At 36.9% G+C, this 17,428-nt stretch overlaps 1 protein-coding gene across 3 annotated transcripts in view; it reads right to left on the minus strand.

The window, feature by feature from the left end:
* Positions 1 to 1,702: 1,702 nt before the first annotated feature.
* TDP1 (tyrosyl-DNA phosphodiesterase 1) overlaps positions 1,703 to 17,428 on the minus strand; it is a 162,158-nt gene continuing 146,432 nt past the window's right edge. For all 3 annotated transcript variants that reach the window (XM_027844894.1, XM_027844892.1, XM_027844893.1), the window contains exon 16: positions 1,703 to 2,235. In XM_027844894.1, the coding sequence (XP_027700695.1) occupies positions 2,162 to 2,235 (74 nt within the window). In that variant the 3' untranslated portion in view covers positions 1,703 to 2,161. The remainder of the gene's footprint in view (positions 2,236 to 17,428) is intronic.

Raw genomic sequence — 17,428 nt, forward strand, 5'->3', positions numbered from 1 at the left:
GGATCAAATGACACAGTTCTAAAACACTTAGTACAGTGCCTGGTAAATAGTCAGTGCTCTATAAATGCTCATTCACTTCACCTTCCCTGGTCCATAAATGCTTATTGACTGACCATTCCAGTTTTTCTCTTTTGGATGTTTTTGAGTTTATTAATGGCCTTCCAAAAATCTGGTGCCTAGAACAACTCTTTTACTTCATGGGTCTCCTGACCAATAAGCTCTATGCATTCTACCATACTAATTTCACTAACTCTTTGTAGCTCTTCATGGAATTCAGGTGATCTTTTCAGGAAGGCACAAGGTACGCATAACTGTTAATTTGGTATTTTCTGCGGTGCACTCTCAATTATCCTTGTGTATATTATTAAGTTATTTTTAATATATGCTTTACACAGAGAGCTCCCTAGACCATTTCTAGGAAGCGCAACCTGAAAGCTATAGAGAATGTTTGGGAATTGTAGAAGAAAAGCAAATGCATTTAAAAAGTTGGTAAACAAGACCTCTGAGGAAAGAATCATCTCAGAGAAAAGAGAAGGCAGGTTAACAGTTTTTAAGATTATAGAGGCCCATTACAAAACAGACGGCAATGAATGGTCTACCAGCTACCTTGAGACTAGGACACAAATAGGGGATAAAATTACAACAATTTCCTGGTAACAAAGAGGGCACTGGTGGTAAGGGTATTGGATCTTGGACCAGAGAACATGGGTTCCAAAACCTGCTCTGCATCTTACTACCCATGGCAGCCTCAGACAAGTCATTTCTCTTTTCAAGGCTTTAATTTCCTCATCTATAAAATGAAAGGGTTGGTAGGAAAATAATACATATAGCAGCAACAAGGCAAATGGAAAGAATAAAAAAGATTTAACTGAATGCTGCATAATTATAATGAACCCATTTATCCCAAATAGATAAAAAACAACAACGTACCTTTCTCCATTCTTTCTGGCAGTGGGATACTATGAGAATGGAAAATGCTCATAATGTCAAACTTGACCCATGTGTTGGTTGGTTTTGCTAAGCTTTTTTTTTTTTTTGGCTTTTATCTCTCTCTCTCTCTCTTTTTGTTTGTCGTTGTTACAAGGGATGAGCCATTGGGTAGGGGAGGGAGAATATATTTAGAAATGAAGAGGATATAAAAACAAAAGTTACAAATAAAAATGTGTGTCTATACCCATATGTGCATTTGAATATATGTATGTATATACATTTATATATATGTATACATACACCAACACAAATGTCCATCTACACCTAATCTATTTATCTATCTATGAAGGAATTGGCCTAAATATCCACAAAGGTACCTTTGTAGCTCTAAATTATATAATCACAGCTTGATGAATGACCCTCACTAGAGATCTTTAGGAAAATAAGGGATGAGATATCTTAGCTGCCAATCTGGAGGTCTCTATAGAACTAACTTAAGTCTGTTCCCAAATGGGAATCTAATAACTCAGGCAGACAGGCAATTGCTAGAGATTGAATGGGAGCCAACCTAGGAAACAAAAAGGATTAAGGATTCCAGCTATACGAAGGGAATGGGTGATGACCAGCTACCGTAAGTGAGTTAAACAAGCAGACTGGTTTTGACAATAATAACAAAGGCATATTATGAGGCAGTGAATTCCACCTATTTGCAGCAACATTTGAGGTAATCCCTGGAGAATGTAAGATGATAAAACGTGTTTGACAGAAACAGTTTAACTAAATTATCATTTATTTACTCTTTAGGAGTTTCAGTTGTACAAACAGCATCTTTCACAGTGGACAGTGGGAACATAATAAAGAAACATGAACAACTTTGGATTAAAACTTACTGAGACAAGTTTGAATCTGGACAACATTGAGGCTCTTTTAAAATGTAATTTCTTTTAAGCATTTTTTAACTTTAATAGCCCCAATTCAAAATGTATGTATAACAAAGTGAGTTAAAATATAATATGTTGTTTTAGTAATAATACATCCAGGAAAGACCATCACCTTTAGTTCCTTGGACAGATTTTCTTAAAGTTGTCTTGTTCAATACTTTTTCCATATGGTTATTTATTTTTTTTAAATGGACATTCTCTGTGTAATTTTATACCCGAGAATGAGAAAGAATCCAGTGTCTGGGCTCTGTATCTGTCTGATTTTCCTACTTCAGGCTGCTTTAAGCTTTTCATGATGGAACCCACATATTTCCATGGGTGTCTGGTGCCTTAATATAGGGGATATTCCAAATCCATGGACGATCTGAAACGTAAAGATGAACAAAATTTCATAAAATTCAACAATTCAAGGGAAAGATCACTTCAGTGACACTGTTGTACAAGACATGATAAGCTTTGCCCCAAACAGCCCTAAACAACCCCAAACGTGAACCTGAGGAGAACTGTCATAATTACACACAGAACTTTGGGTGGAGATCTTGAGCAAGATTTATGGGAAGACATCATCAAAGGACTCACAGGAGAGGCACTGGTCTGCAACACTGGAGGGAGCTGGGGCATTCAATGATATTATAGAGCCACAGAATAATCACATACTTTCTCATATAAGACTCCTTTGGAATGTTTGTGCTGTAATTTAGAACCATCACTGACTTTTATCCTAGAACATTCTTTTTCTAAGCATAGAGTGATTTGGGCCATATGAAAAAAAGGATGATACATAGAATTGATTGTGTACAATTCAGTACCAGAGTAGTAAATGGTAAAAATAACAATTGCTCAGATTTCTATAAAACTTTACATTACTTTCCTGTATCCTTACAACAGTTCCATGACATAAGGTAGTCCAAGGATCACCTCATTCTACAGCTGAGGAAAGAGACTCAGAGATATGAAATAATTTGCTCAATGTCACAAAGTGAGCGAACAGCAGAGCCAGGACTAGACCTTAGGCCTTCCCTATCAAGATCATTTGCTATGGTAAAAATAACTAGATTAGGAGACAAGAAACCTTGGTCTTAGTCTCATATCAACCACTGACCCAACTGTGGCACCTGAGGCAAGTTAATTCACTTTTCCGGGTCTTGGTTTCTTCTTACGTGAAATAAAGGAGTTAAACTAGATAATATCTAACGTTCCTTCCAGGCAAGAATCCTATGATACCTCTCTTTTTTCAATTCAATTTATTATTATTTTTTAATTAACAAGTCTTTTTTTCTTCTCTCCCTCCCATCCTCCCCACATTGCAGGAGAGGGAGGGAAGGACAGGAGGGAGGGGAAGAAAAAAAAAGAAAAAGAAAACCTTTGTAACAAACATGCAGTCAAGTGAAACACATTCCCATACTGGCCATGTCAAAAATATATGCCTCTGAATTCTATGATTCTGATCATCAAAGCTGGCTCCTCTGAGTAGTTTCTGCTGTAAGTAAAATCCAGAGGAACAGAGGGAAGAGCCATGAGATGCAAATTTAAATAACTGGGAAGCCTGGGCTTGGACCATGCACCCTTCCACTAGTTAGTACTTTACATATGCATTTTCCATTTCCCACTCTTTCCATTTTATCCTCCCCTCCATTAATACTCTTATTATTTCTCCACCACTATGCATACTCGGATTTGCTTTCCAATAAATAATGGTCTGAAATGATCAAACTCAAAAAATATGTCACTTGACTAATGTTTCCATTAAATATAGCTGGACCAAAATATGATTTTCTTTTAATGAGGTCAATACAATTTTTCAATCACTGAAAAAATTGTGGCATTTAATAGTTTAAATAGGGAAAAAAAAACCCGAAGAAACTGTATCAATCTTTTTTATTAGAAACAGTCTCTGCCATTTCCCCCCAAGTTTTTTTCAGACTGTCTGTTTTTCGTTATGAATCCTCACAGTGAATATTTAAACACACACACATTTATATATTCTGATGGCCTCCCTTTTAAGAAACAGATGCTGATTTGTTTCTGCAAAGCCAACACTTCTGACTCTGGGTATTACTCTCTGGCGTTAAGATTTGCAAGGAATTTTTCTATCCTTATTAATGAGAATTTCTAACAAAGTCTTGCTCAGATGCCTCAGTGTGACACGAATGTGACTCTGGAATTTAGAACGCTACGCCAGTGGACCACAAACTCTGGCAGGTTGTGCGCTAAGCTGGAAAGGCCTTGAGAATGAGTCTGGCTGCAGAGTGTACAGTATGTCTGGCATCCGAAGACTCAGCTCGCTAAATTTGGAGAGGCTCGTCACCAGTGTCTCTGCAGGGTGATGAGATATTTTCCCCCATAGCAACTGATATTGACTGTTTACTAAGACATAGAGGAATTGTGACCTGAATCAGGGGAGAGACTATCCACACTAGTAAAATTATGGAACTTTAAATGTATTGGAGTTGTTGTTCGGTCATTTTCATTTGTGTCCAACTCTTTGTGACCCCATTTGGGGTTTTCCTGGCAAAGATACTAGAGCATTGCCATTTCCTTCTCCAGCCCATTTGCCAGATGAGGAAACTGAGGCAAACAGGGTGAAGTGACTTGCCCAAGGTCACACAGCTAGTAAGTATCTATGGCCACATTTGAACTCAGGAAGATGAGTCTTCCTGACTCAAGGTCTGGCATTCTATCCACTGAGTGCCGAAAAACTGAAGAGAAAAACAATCCAAAAAGCCCAAAGCCCGTCTAAGACCTGAATTGTGAATTATCTCTAAGCTACTCATCTGGTCACCTTGAGTAACTTCAATACAAGGTGGTAGGCTCCTGAATAAGTCCTTGCCAAGAAAATCCCAACTACGGTTACGAAGAGTTAGATATAACTTGAAAAATGACTGAAAAACTGTTAAGCTAACCCCTCCTTCCATCCTGAACTTATGTAATTGACTTTTCAATATAAGTACAGGATTTTATCATTATCTCGGTTAGACTGCGCCTTGTTAGTCTGGGTGTATCTTTCAGGCCTTACTTTTAAAAGTCCTGATTCTTTCATTCAACCAGCTATTCTTCCCAATTTTGTCACTCACAAAATCTGGTGAGTGTTTTCCATGTCTTCATTTTAAGTCAGTGATTTAAAAAAAAAAGGTAAACAGAATAAGTCTTGAGATAAAACTCTATGGAATCATCACTAGATTGACCCTGATCTATTATTAATTATCATTTTGCATCTGACTTAGGTATGCAAAAGCCAGATCTCTTAGGCCTGACCTATCAACACTGCCAAGAAGGTGACACTAAATATTTCTTTGAATACTTTTTGCTATTGTGAGAAGATGGCTTTTTTACTTTTTTTTTTTTTTTTGGTAGTTGCTGGGCAAGTGGAAAATATATAATTCACAAAGCTTTAAGCTAGAAGCCACTATTACTCTTTCATTACTAGCTAACTCTTTTCTTCCTCTCCAAATGGTGCTTGAATGAACATAATATGCCTTGAGAGGCACTGGAGTACGGTGGAAAGGACATTAGACCAGGCCTCAAAAGATCTGTATTCAGATTCCTTCTCAACTATTTATTATTCATGTGACCTTAGGCAAAGCACTTAATCTCTTGAACTTCAGCTACTTCTTACACAAATCTGACATCATGGGGTTGGTCTTGAGGAAAGCACTTGGCAAAGCGTAAAGGACACAGCATGATGGGATATTGACAAATAGCATAAAGTAACTATAACATAGTCTTTCACCAGATGGATTTTCAGAGACTTTTCAGTGCTAATGCCAACTTCGCATTACTGTTTTCGCGGGCTTTCAGACAGGTGATTTCTCATTCTGATGGCTCAGCAAAGCCTTCTTTCTCCACTTTTGGAGACTTTGCAAGACTGCGTGACTGATTTGAAGGCTAGGCTGTCAATAGAATCAGTAAGATGGGACCCATTTTCAATGATACACACGAGTCATTCATCACTTCCAGAAAGGTCTTCAATTCTTTTCTGGCACTGTATTTGTAGTGATTTTCTAAACTGAACAAATCTTTGGACTGCAGCTAGGCATCCCGTACGGTCCATTATCTGAGTGCCTTAGGTTTGTCTCTGATGTGTTAAGATGTTCCTGATTCATAGACTCTGACTTAACCAGCTATTTGAAGGAGACCACAGCGTGCTCAGGGAGTACACAGCAATCTTTCTAAGAACATTATTCCTTGGAGAGAAGCTCCCTATTGATTGGAATACTCAAAGAACTTCATTACAAGGTGGTTTCACCTTTAAGGCAGCCCTGATACTCAGACACTTTCCTATCCTCCAGTCCCCTGTCCAAACAACGTTATCTGGGATTCCTTCTGATGTGTGCCTCAGAATTCCTGGCTTCCTTCTAGGTTGAGTTCTTAGAAGAAGCCTCTCCTGATCCCCTTTCCCTACCAAGGAATCAAATGAGATAATATTTATAAAGCACTTAGCAGAATGCCTAGCAAACAGTAGGTGCTTAATAAATGTTTATTCTGTTTCATTTCGTTGGTAAATGTTCCTTCCTACCTGTAACTATTTTGTGTACTGCCCCATCCCCAAGAAAAATGTAAAGTCCTTGAGGTATGGAGATGGTTTTGTTTTTGTCTTTGGTAGAGTAACTTGCACAAAGTAGGAACTTAGTGTTTGCTGAATTGAACTGTATCTATTTTTTTCTTATTGTAAAAAGTGGGAGTGAAGTGGGAGTCAGGAAGCCTGAGTTCTAATTCCAGATCAAACACTACTGACCATATAACCATGGGAAAGTAACTTCCCCTCCATGCCTCAGTTTGTTCAACTATAATATAGCTAATATTTAATAATATCTATGTAGTGCTTTAAAGTTCAAAATGTGCCTTGAATACATACTATCTTATTATTCCCCGCAACAACCCCTTTCTTTTTTGAAGACAGAAAGCAACTGAGGCCAGGAGAAAGGGAAATGATTTGCCCAGGGTCACAGATCCAGAAATAACATTTGAACTCAGGTCTTCCTGAATCTAAGTCCAATGCTTTAGCCAATACACCATTTGATGGGACTAGATCAGGGGTTCTTAACTTAAAAAAAAATTAGTAATTATATTTCAATATAATTATCTTTGTAATACTATGTGTTTGATTTTATACATTTAAAAATATTCTTCATATATGCTTTACCAGACTCCCAAAGGGATCCATGAGACAAAAAAAATTAAGACCCCCTGGGCTACATGTTCTCTGAGGGTCCTTCCAGAACTACAACTATATGACTCACATTCAACTAAAGCTTTTACCAAGTCTTCAGAAAATGGTAGAGAAAGTCCTATGTTTCCTTTTCAGGGCAGAATCTGTCACTATTAAATTTGAAATGTCCAGGATGAAAAAAAATCCTTATGTGTCGGGTAACAAAAACAGATCACAACCCAGCTAATGACTTGCCAAGCAGTCTTCAAAGAGTTATTGCCACAGGAAATTTTATTATGAGGCCAATCCAGTAATTGGCCTTGCTGAAAATATATAGACTAGTCATCAGACCAGTACCCAATCACTGCGTCTGAAGCCCCTTTAGCTCAACAGGACCCCCCAGATCATATGCTCTGTTGACACAGCTCTCGAGAACCCATGTTTACTTCTACATCAGGAGAAGATATCTGAGTGAGAAATTAGTGAAGATAGAACTCATGTTCTTATAACACTTTGAAAGTTCCAAGATGTCTTCTGCTCATGACAACCACGTGATATAAAAATGCAAGTTTCATTATTCCCATTTCACAGATGAAATGCTCTCTTTGCATTACAATATACTGTGGGAGAATAGCAGGAAGAGGCCAGCAAATATATCTCCCACTATAGGTGAATGGCATTTCTCACTGCTAGAAATAAAGCATAGAACTCATCTGAATGAAGGATTAGTCTGTTCTTTGTTTTAAAAACTCATTAATAGGGAGAAATTACAGCCTCTAAGTAAATTATTAAGTATCATGCAAAGAAGAAAAGAATGAGAATTCTGGTGACTTGTCCCCTCTCACTACCTTGTATTTAATTTCAGCTGTGGTTTCCATTTATTTTTTATTTATTCTGTATATCCTAACATGTTATCTCCTTCCCTTAAAAAAGACAATTAAAAAATTATTTAGCTTTTTTTTTTTTACAATTTTGTTTTATTCAAAATATAATTTTTGCCTTTGTATCCCTAGTGTCCAGAACATCCTGGGCTCTCAGTAAATACTTGGTGATTGATATTATTTAGGTCAGCCAGATGACAACACTACCCTTATATTTGTCTCTGATTATTGGTACTAGCTTCCATCTTCTTTACTCCTGAATATCCAAATGGATATGTGAACTTACTGATTTAAAAGTTCCATCAATGATATGGGTCACAACCTTATCCACAGTGCCACTCTTGTCCATGCCCTTTCATAAGAATGCCATAGGAGGTCCACCCTACATGTTGGAAGTCTTTGTTTCTTTCTCCAGACATGTTAGGGCACTAGTGAGGGCATACTCCCGATGTTTGTCATCCTTCATCCTTGTGATATAGTCAGCCCATTTTTGCTTCCTATCATAATTTCCGTGATGATTATCTTTTATTCCTGTCTTCTCTGAAGATCTATATTGGCATTGTTTCAAGAGCTCACAACCACCATGCACCGGTCTAACGACCTCTGTAAGATAATAATTTTTAATTCTTAGAAGGCTGTTGTATTCTATATCACATTGCCCTGATAGATAAAATACTGGTATTAAAAAAGATGGGCCTTTGTTTCCATTTTAAGCTGTAGTCAAAAGTACTTTACGATTTCCTGAATCCAGACAGTTCTCCTCTTCAACTCCTGTGCTCAAAGCATCCACTTATATTCTCTGTCCTAGGTATATACACTGATAGGCAATCTCTGGAGGTTGTCCATCCAAATGCATGTTGTAATCTAGGCAAAATACATTATTTATCTACTTTTTTCACTTTCCTATGTGGATGTTCAGGCAAATCTCTTCTGACTGGTTATCCATATAATTTTTTTTTTTCCGACGCAGTTTCTCTCTGTATTGTTGCAGGGCTTGATATACAACGTCACCCACAACCAGAGCATATGGAGGATGTCACAATCAACAGAGAATTTCTCTTCACTTATATTCTGTGCTGGAGTTCCCTCCTCCAACACATTTGTGGTGAATACACATCTCCCTGTTTTAAGCCTTGCCTGTTATCTATGATCACAGAATCATCAAACTGGGTTCTTTCTGTTGTTGTGTCTTTCAAGGAATTCTGAATGATTTTTGATGTTTACATCCAAAAATAGGATTCCTTTTGGATAAGGGCATTTAAGGCACTATTTTACTCTAATGAAAGAAATACTAAAAGAAACTAATCAACAAATAGCTATTATAGTGGAATCTTATATTCTCTACAATTTTCAGTCAAATGGTAAATGGTATAGATGTGATCCATTGCTGAATGTAACTTTGGAAAATCCATTTGTTCCTTACTAATACTCTCATTGAGGATGTCCTCAATTCATGTATTGAGGACTCTCATAAAGATTTTGTACAAATGAAAGACTAAGTATTGAGGAGGCAATTGTTAATAATTTCTCAGTTGCCTTTTTGAAGTAATAATGAGGTCCAAGATCACCAATCCCCTCCTCCCCCCAACTTTACTAAATTCCATCCATTCAAATACTTTAGACATTGATGCTTCAATGCCCTCACAATTGTGTCACCTGCAGCACAGATTGTCCCTATATACATTTGGTCCAATTTGGCTGCCTCTCCCATTTTTATTTCTTTTAGTGCCAATTCTATCTCCCCTATAAGCATATCTGCGAAGAGTTACAAGTGTGGTAGTTGAACTGTCCTTAATAGTGAAAACAGTTGTTAAAGTAATCTTCGCAGATGTTTTCTCATTTTTTTTTTCCCCCTTCCTATTTCTTGTCCTTAAATGTCTTTGGGATGACTTCACCTAACTGAATCTCTTGCTAAGCTTTCTTTAAACTGGATTTATTCTCTGTTGCTTCTTTCTACTTTATGAATTGATACTGTTAATCATATATTATCCTTTTTCAGAAGATTTTACAAATGAATTTATATTCTAAATGGCTGTTACCCTTGGCCACAATCTCCTTCTGTTTGGCCAGTAAGTAAAATGTTTGCTAAGATGATTTCATGGCTTTTTTGCTCTTTTTATGGCAGCAACAAATTTATATCAGGTACACTTCTGTGTGAATTATAATTAGTGTTGGTACTATTTTGTTGTCCATTTCCCATTTTTCACTACCAAATATTTAAAATTTTTTTTCTACTGAAATTGACAGATCTCAAATAAAATAAGCACTTCCATATATACGGTGGGACAGAATTTTTACAGTTGGTCCTTTTGGGTATATGATAAATTCAATGCATAACTGTCAAAGCTGTTCATGTTGTCTTTGCTCCTTCTGGCCTTCCTTCTGTTCCCTTCAGTGCATTTTAAAAAATGCTTCAAATGTGGCTCCCTTTTCTTGCCTATGTTTCCTATTACCCCCAAATTAAAAGGAAAGCAAAATTATTCTTTAAACAACTATATACAGTAAAGCAAAACAAATCTCCAAGTCTAGAAAAATATTCTCATCCTGCATTTTGAGCCCATCACCTCTCTGTCAGGATTAGTATATTCTTACATCAATCCTCTGTAATCTGATTTGGTAACTGTGTTGAATACAACTTTTAAGTGTTTCAAAGTTATGTTTTCTTACAATGTAGTTGTTATTGTATAAATTGGTCTCTGGGTTTTACTCATATAACTCAATTCGTTTATACGACTACCCAGTTTTCTCTGAAACCATCCCTTTAGTCTCTAACAGAGAAAATATATTCCAATATATTCATATACAACTTGTAAAGGCATTCCCCAACAGATGTGACACTTCTGTACTTTCCAGTTCTTTGCTTTAACAAAGAGCTATTACAATAAATATTTTTGTATACCTGAGTTCCTTTCCTTTCTCTTAGATCTCCTTGGGGTAATGAGTAAGCATATTTCATCGACATTTTTGGTACAGTTACAAATTGTCTTCCAGACAATTAGACCAATTTACAACTCTAAGAACCAGCATTAGCGGGATTGTTTTTCCCAGTTCTTCTGACTACTGTCATTTTAGCTTTCCTATCATCTTTGCAAATTTATGGGTGTGCAGTAGAACCTCAGAGTAGTTTTAGTTTGTATTTCTCTAGTTACCAGTGATTTAGACAATGAATTTTATGTAACTCATGAAAGTTTGCCTTTCTTCCTTTAAAAACTTCTAGTTCATAACCTTTTATAATTTATCTATTAGGAAATGGCTCATTCTTATTGATTTTAATAATTTCCATGGAGATCTCTGATATCAAACCATTATCAGATACATTTACTGCAAAGACTTTTTTTCTGACAACTGTCTCCCTTCTCATTTTAGCCGCGCTTTACTGTTGCAAAAACTTGTAAATTTTTGTCAAAATTGTCTATTTTATCTTCTGTGATCTTCTATCACTTATTTGGACATTAATTCTTTCACCATTTATAGCTGTGAAAGTTACTTCTTCCAACCTTGAGATGTGCTATGTTCAGACCTCTTCATTCCCCAGTATTTTTTTTCCATTATTCCCCTTGAGATTCTTGCTTGATCTTTTGTTCCTCCAGATAAACTATTCTTTTTTCTAGCTCTAAAAAATAATCTTTTCGTATTTTGTTTAGTATGGCACTAAATGCAAAACTGACAGGTAGTTTTATTATTTTTATTTTACTGGTGTAGCCCAAACATAAGCAATTAATATTTCTCAAATTATTTAATTGTTACTTATGTGAAATGTTTTGTAGTTGTATTCATTTAATTCTTGTGTGTGCCTTAGTTGCTGGACTACTAAATATTTTGTAGATTCTATAATTATTTTGAAAGGTTTCTATCTCCTTTTACTGGGTTTTGTTAATAATTTAGATGTCTGTGTGGGTTCATTATATATCCTGTTACTTTGCTGGTTTGTTTCATTTTTTTTTTAGCTGAATTTTTGAGGTTTTCTAAGTTAAACTATCATATCAATGCAAAAAAGTGATTTTATTTCCTATTTGCTTATGCTTATTCCTTTCACAGACACCCTTGCTTTACCCCTAATCTTGCTGGAAATTCCTCTAATTTATCTTCATTACATATCTGGGTCATAGTTTTAGAACATATTAAGAAAAGGCCTATTTGTTTCAATGCTTTTTAGTGATTTTAACAGGAATTGGTGCTGTGCTTTGTCAAAAGCCTTCTCTGCATCTACATAATTGTGATTTTTACTTTTTATTATTAATAAGGTCTAATTTGTTCATATTTTCCCTAATACTGAACCAACCTTGCACTCTTGGTGTAACAGAAACTCAGTAATACTATATAATTTTCTTGGCAGGTTGCTGTGACCTCTTTGATAATTTTTTTTAAATTTATGTTAACATTGATTAATTAGCTTATATATCCTTTCTCCCTGTTTTTAATCATAAAATTTGGTAGCATCCCTTCCTTTATTTTTGTAGTTCATGTGTGACTGAAATAATCTATCTCCTCAAGTCTTACAGTACAACAGAATTCCATCACATTCATATATCATAATTTGTCAAGCAATTTCTCAATTGATGGGTATTCTCTTCAGTTCCCAGATTTTGGCCAGCACAAAATATTTTTGTACATAGAGGACCTTTTCCTCTTTACTTGATCTCTTTTGGGCACATATCTGGCTGTGGCACAGATAGGTCAAAGGGCACACATACTATTTAGTAACTTTTAATGTATAACTCCAAATTGGTTTTGAGAATGGTTGTACTCATTCACAGGTCCATCAACAGTGCATCAATGCACGTGTTTTCCTACAGCCCTTCCAACATTTTCCATTTTCCTTTTTCCCCCTCTGCCAATCGAATAGGTATAAAGTAAAACCTCAGAACGGCTTTAATTTGGATTTCTCTTGTTATTGGTGATTTGGGGCATTTTTAAAATATCACTATAAATGACCTAGGTTTCTTCCTGGCTTTGATGAGTACCTGAAGCAAAAAAGAATGTGCTCCTGTCCCTTGCTTTAACTATATATGAATATTCCTCTTTCAAATGAGCTTGTAAATAACAAAATTGGATTTTTAGCCTATTTCCCTATTCTCTTCTCTTTTATTGTTGATTTTATCCCATTTATGTTCATGGTTCTGACTGTTAATTGTCTACTCTCCTCCCCATTACTCCTCATTTTATCCTTCCCACATAGATATCTCCTCCTTTACAAAGAAGTGGATAATGAAAGCTAAAGAATGTATTCAATTCCAGTAGTGCCTATTTAACATAATCTGCTTCCATTCTGCTGCTTTTCTTTTCCCCTCCTCACTCAGTCCCTAGGCCTCTCTGTCTCCCTTCCCCATACACACTTGGGATTATCTATTCTGAAGCCTTGCTGACTTTCTGTGATGCAATTTCTTTTGTAGCTGTTCACAAGTGATTACTCTGATAACACTTTTTTAGACTTTTGCCAGAAAAGTCAAGTTCAATGGATTTTAGTTTATAGACTCTTGAAAATTGGGACATTTCAATTCTTTAGCCTTGGAGGAACCACTTCTGCTTTTCACATTCTTTCAAAGATCACTGACACTAACTAAACAATTACATCCATCAATGCCTTCAGTACCCTGGGATATACTTGGTAAAGGCCTGATGACTTGAGCTCATCAAGAACAACTGGGTACCTTTATTATCTCCTTTCTTATCTGGTGTATTAACTCCTCATTATCTATTTTTGTTCTCTACAGATCACTCTCCCTCTGTAGAGAAAAAAGAAGGAAAATAAGAGCTGAGTCATTCAGTTTTCTCTCAGTCATTGATAATTACTATCTCATCTACCCTGTGTAACAGTAATAATAATAATAGCTAGTATGTATAGAGCATTTAAAATTTTTCAAAGCACTTTACAAATATGATCTTATTTTATCCTCATAACAAGCCTGGGAACATAGGTGCTGTTATTCCAATTTTAGAGATAAGCACACTGGGCAAACAGAAGTTAAGCTCCTTGTGGAAAGGCTTTTAGCCAGAAAACTCACCTTATTAACCATCAGAAGCATCATAGTACATAGAAACTATATGAATGTGATGACTAAGGGCATGTTATCCTCTATAACCAATACCATTCTCATGAACATCAGACAATGGAAAGAGAAACCTTTGAAATGCAATGATTTTGCTTCTCCTTTAAAAGTACTGACACATTTCATTTTAACCACACTTTCTCTTGCTTTTAAATGTTCTCTTTTTAACATGAAAATGATTAAAAATAAATCTTTCAACAGACAAAGAAAAAAAACCAGTAAGTGTCTGAGGCTGCATTTGAACTGTCTTTGGCCAAAAAGGGGACCCACCTCTTATTACCAGTTCTCAATGTAGCTAAAAGAAATCCTTTTGTTAGCTTTACCTTTCTAGTCAGCCTCAGCTTGTGAGTTTTTCATTTTTTTTAAAGTGTCACAATTTTGTATTCATCCTATTACCTACACTTCTCTTCCATCCTGTGTGCATCTTTTAAAACCTAAATTTGCTGATATCTTTCCTGTGTATGTGTATCCTTTCTACAGACAACTTCCACTTTCCTTTTTCATCAGAATAGTTTCTCTTTGTGTCTTTAGAATTTCATTCTTGAGAGCGTCCCACTTGTCCTAAACTTACTTCCTCTGTAGGAGTTTAGACTATGGGCTCTAAAGTTTTCTCTGTACCCTCTGAAATGTGTTCTCTGAACCTGCCTACCTAGTCTATCTCTCAGTCTCTCTCTTCCTAAGATAAAGCATTAGTTTCCCTCCAAGTTCCTATTGGTTTGGAGTAAAAAAGACTAGAGTTCAAATCCCACCTCTGACACTAGACAATTAATGATTCTTGGCAAGGGAAAAGACAACAAGTAGTTATCAAGTACTTATAATGGGAAAGGGGAACAATTTAACTTTCAGCCTCAATTTCTTTATTGGTAAAATGAGGGAGCTGAACAGGATTGGCCTATAAGGTCACTTCCAATTCTAAATTTATGATCCTATGAGCCATTTCCTCCATTTGGATGATAATCAGGTCCAGAATAGGAGTTCCTGTGGTTACTTTCTCCATTTTTTTAACTGTAGATCCTTTGCCTCCCAAAATACATTCCAAGCCCTCCATGTCTTAAATGTTGTGTCAGTCAAATCTTGTATGATCCTCACTGTGGCCTCCATGGTTTTTTAAATTCTTTTCGGCCATTTGCAGCATTTTCTCCTAGACTTGGGAGTTCGGAATTTGGCTACAAAATTCCTGGGAGTGTTCATTTTGAGGTTTCTTTCAGGAGGTGATTGGTGGATTCTTTCCATTTCTACTTTGCCCTCTAGTTCAAAGATATCTAGGTAGTTTTCCTTTCCACTTAACTAATTCTAATTTTTATGGAATTATTTTCTTCAGTAAGGTATTGTGCCTTTTTTTTAAACCAAACTATTAATTCTCTTTTTATAACTTTTTTGGTTAGCTCTCATTTTTCTTCCCATTTTTTCTTCTAATGCTCTCATTTGGTTTGTAAAATCACATTTTTGCTCTTTTTGCTTCTGCTGCTTTCACAGTTCAATCTGGGGGCCTGTAAGCTTTCAGTGCTTCCAAAGCGGTATGATCTGGGAAGAGGTCTATTTATAGCCCTCCTGGTCTGAACTCTCTAAATTCCTGATTCAGGTTTGGGTCTGTTGGCTTGTATATAGCTGACTTTCCATAGATTGTTGTTGGAGTTAGTCACTGTTAGTCTGCTGGGAGGTTCTGCAGGTTCAGATAACTTGGACTGCTGGCTCCCCTTTAGCCTTGGTCTTCTGCCCTTGTTTTTTCACTACAGGTTTATGTGCTGGGATAAAGGTCTGTCCTCAGACAGACAAAGCTAAATTTCTAGAACTTGTTCTGTGCTTAATACTCAGCTAAAGCCCATGTGAAATTGCAGCTGCCCTCTCCTTCCTGGAACTGGGTAGTGAGTAAAAGGGATGCCTGATGGCACCCATTCCCACGGTCAGTGTTTAACATTCAAGGGTCCTCTGGGATCTCTTTCTGTCCTAGTGCTTCCTTCTGCCCCTGTGTTCTCTTACTTCCCTTTCCAACCCCGGGCACTGGAAGGTTCTGGGTCCCACCACTGCTGTTGCTACCACTTCACTGTACTCCTGACCAGTCCTCACTCCAGTGACCACAGATCTCTCTGCCTCTCTTCCTAAGCTTCCTTGAGGTAGAAAAATGACTCATTGTGAGTTTTTTGGTTTGTTTTCCTGATCAGAATTTGGTCTGGCAAATTTTCTACATTGTTATGCAGGATATCTATCAGGAGAGTTAGGCAAAAATGCTTCCTCTCACTCTGCCATCTTGACTCCACCTTTTGAAGAATGAAATTTTCATTGTAGGTGCTTGTGGATTGATTGACTGATTTATTCATTAAGGCAAGATTAGAAATAATTAGCTGTTCTGCTTTTAGCAGACCTTCAGCAAATGTCCAGATAACTGAATTGCCCTATCACGACTGTCACATGCTTCTACTTTGTACATAGGCGGCTTGTGATCTATGTTCCAAACTCAACTGTAACCTCCTCCAGTCTAGGTGGTTTTAGTGTACTTTGATAACATAACTTCCTTTTTTTATGTGTGAGGTGACTGGGGTTAAGTGACTTGCCCAGAGTCATACAGCTAGTGAGTGTTATGTGTCTGAGGTCAAATTTGAACTCAGATCCTCCTGACTCCAGGGCCGGTGCTCTATCCACTGCGCCACTTAGCTACGCCCATAACTTCCTTTTTTTTTTTTTTGTAAGGCAATTGGGGTTAAGTGACTTGCCCAGGGTCACACAGCTAGTAAGTGTGAAGTGTTTGGTCTGAGGCCAGATTTGAACTCAGGTCCTCCTGACTTTAGGGCTGGTGCTCTATCCACTGTGCCACCTAGCTGCCCCAAAAGTTTTTTTTTTCTTTTTTGGCTAGGCAATGGGGTTAAGTGACTTGCCCAGGGTCACACAGCTAGTAAGTATTGTGTATCTGAGGCTGGATTTGATCTCAGGTCCTCCTGACTCCAGGGCCGGTGCTCGATCCACTGCGCCACCTAGCTGCCCCCATAACTTCCTTTTGACCCTCTGCTGATCTTCACACAAACCCTCTCCACTTTGCTTCTCTTTCTGGTTCCTATAGTTCCTCACATGAGCATATCTTCTGAAGATACAATGTTATTGCCTTGACTTTTTACCCGTCATGTTCCATTAGGATAATATATAGTCTTTCAAACCTACATTCCTGTCATTAAGTTTCCTATCACCAAATCTCAGTGATACGTATGAAGTCAAAATTGCTTCTCTGCACAAGATTTCTACTTCACTCTTTCTGTTATCCATATTTTGGGCATCTGGTTTTATTGCTTGCTTCTTTCACAGTTTTGTTTCCTATTTATTTCTGAAGAGCTCTACTAATCTTCTTCCTACATTGTAACTACTCTATATAATACCCAGACTATTAAGATATATGTAGGCACTTTTGCCATTCTTTTCCTTTGAACTTAAAGATATTTTGATCAGAACTGCAAGACTTCCTAGCCCATAGGAATGTACCAAAATCCA

The sequence above is a fragment of the Vombatus ursinus genome, unplaced genomic scaffold (assembly GCF_900497805.2).
Source record: "Vombatus ursinus unplaced genomic scaffold, bare-nosed wombat genome assembly UNPS02014945.1, whole genome shotgun sequence".
NCBI lineage: Eukaryota > Metazoa > Chordata > Mammalia > Diprotodontia > Vombatidae > Vombatus > Vombatus ursinus.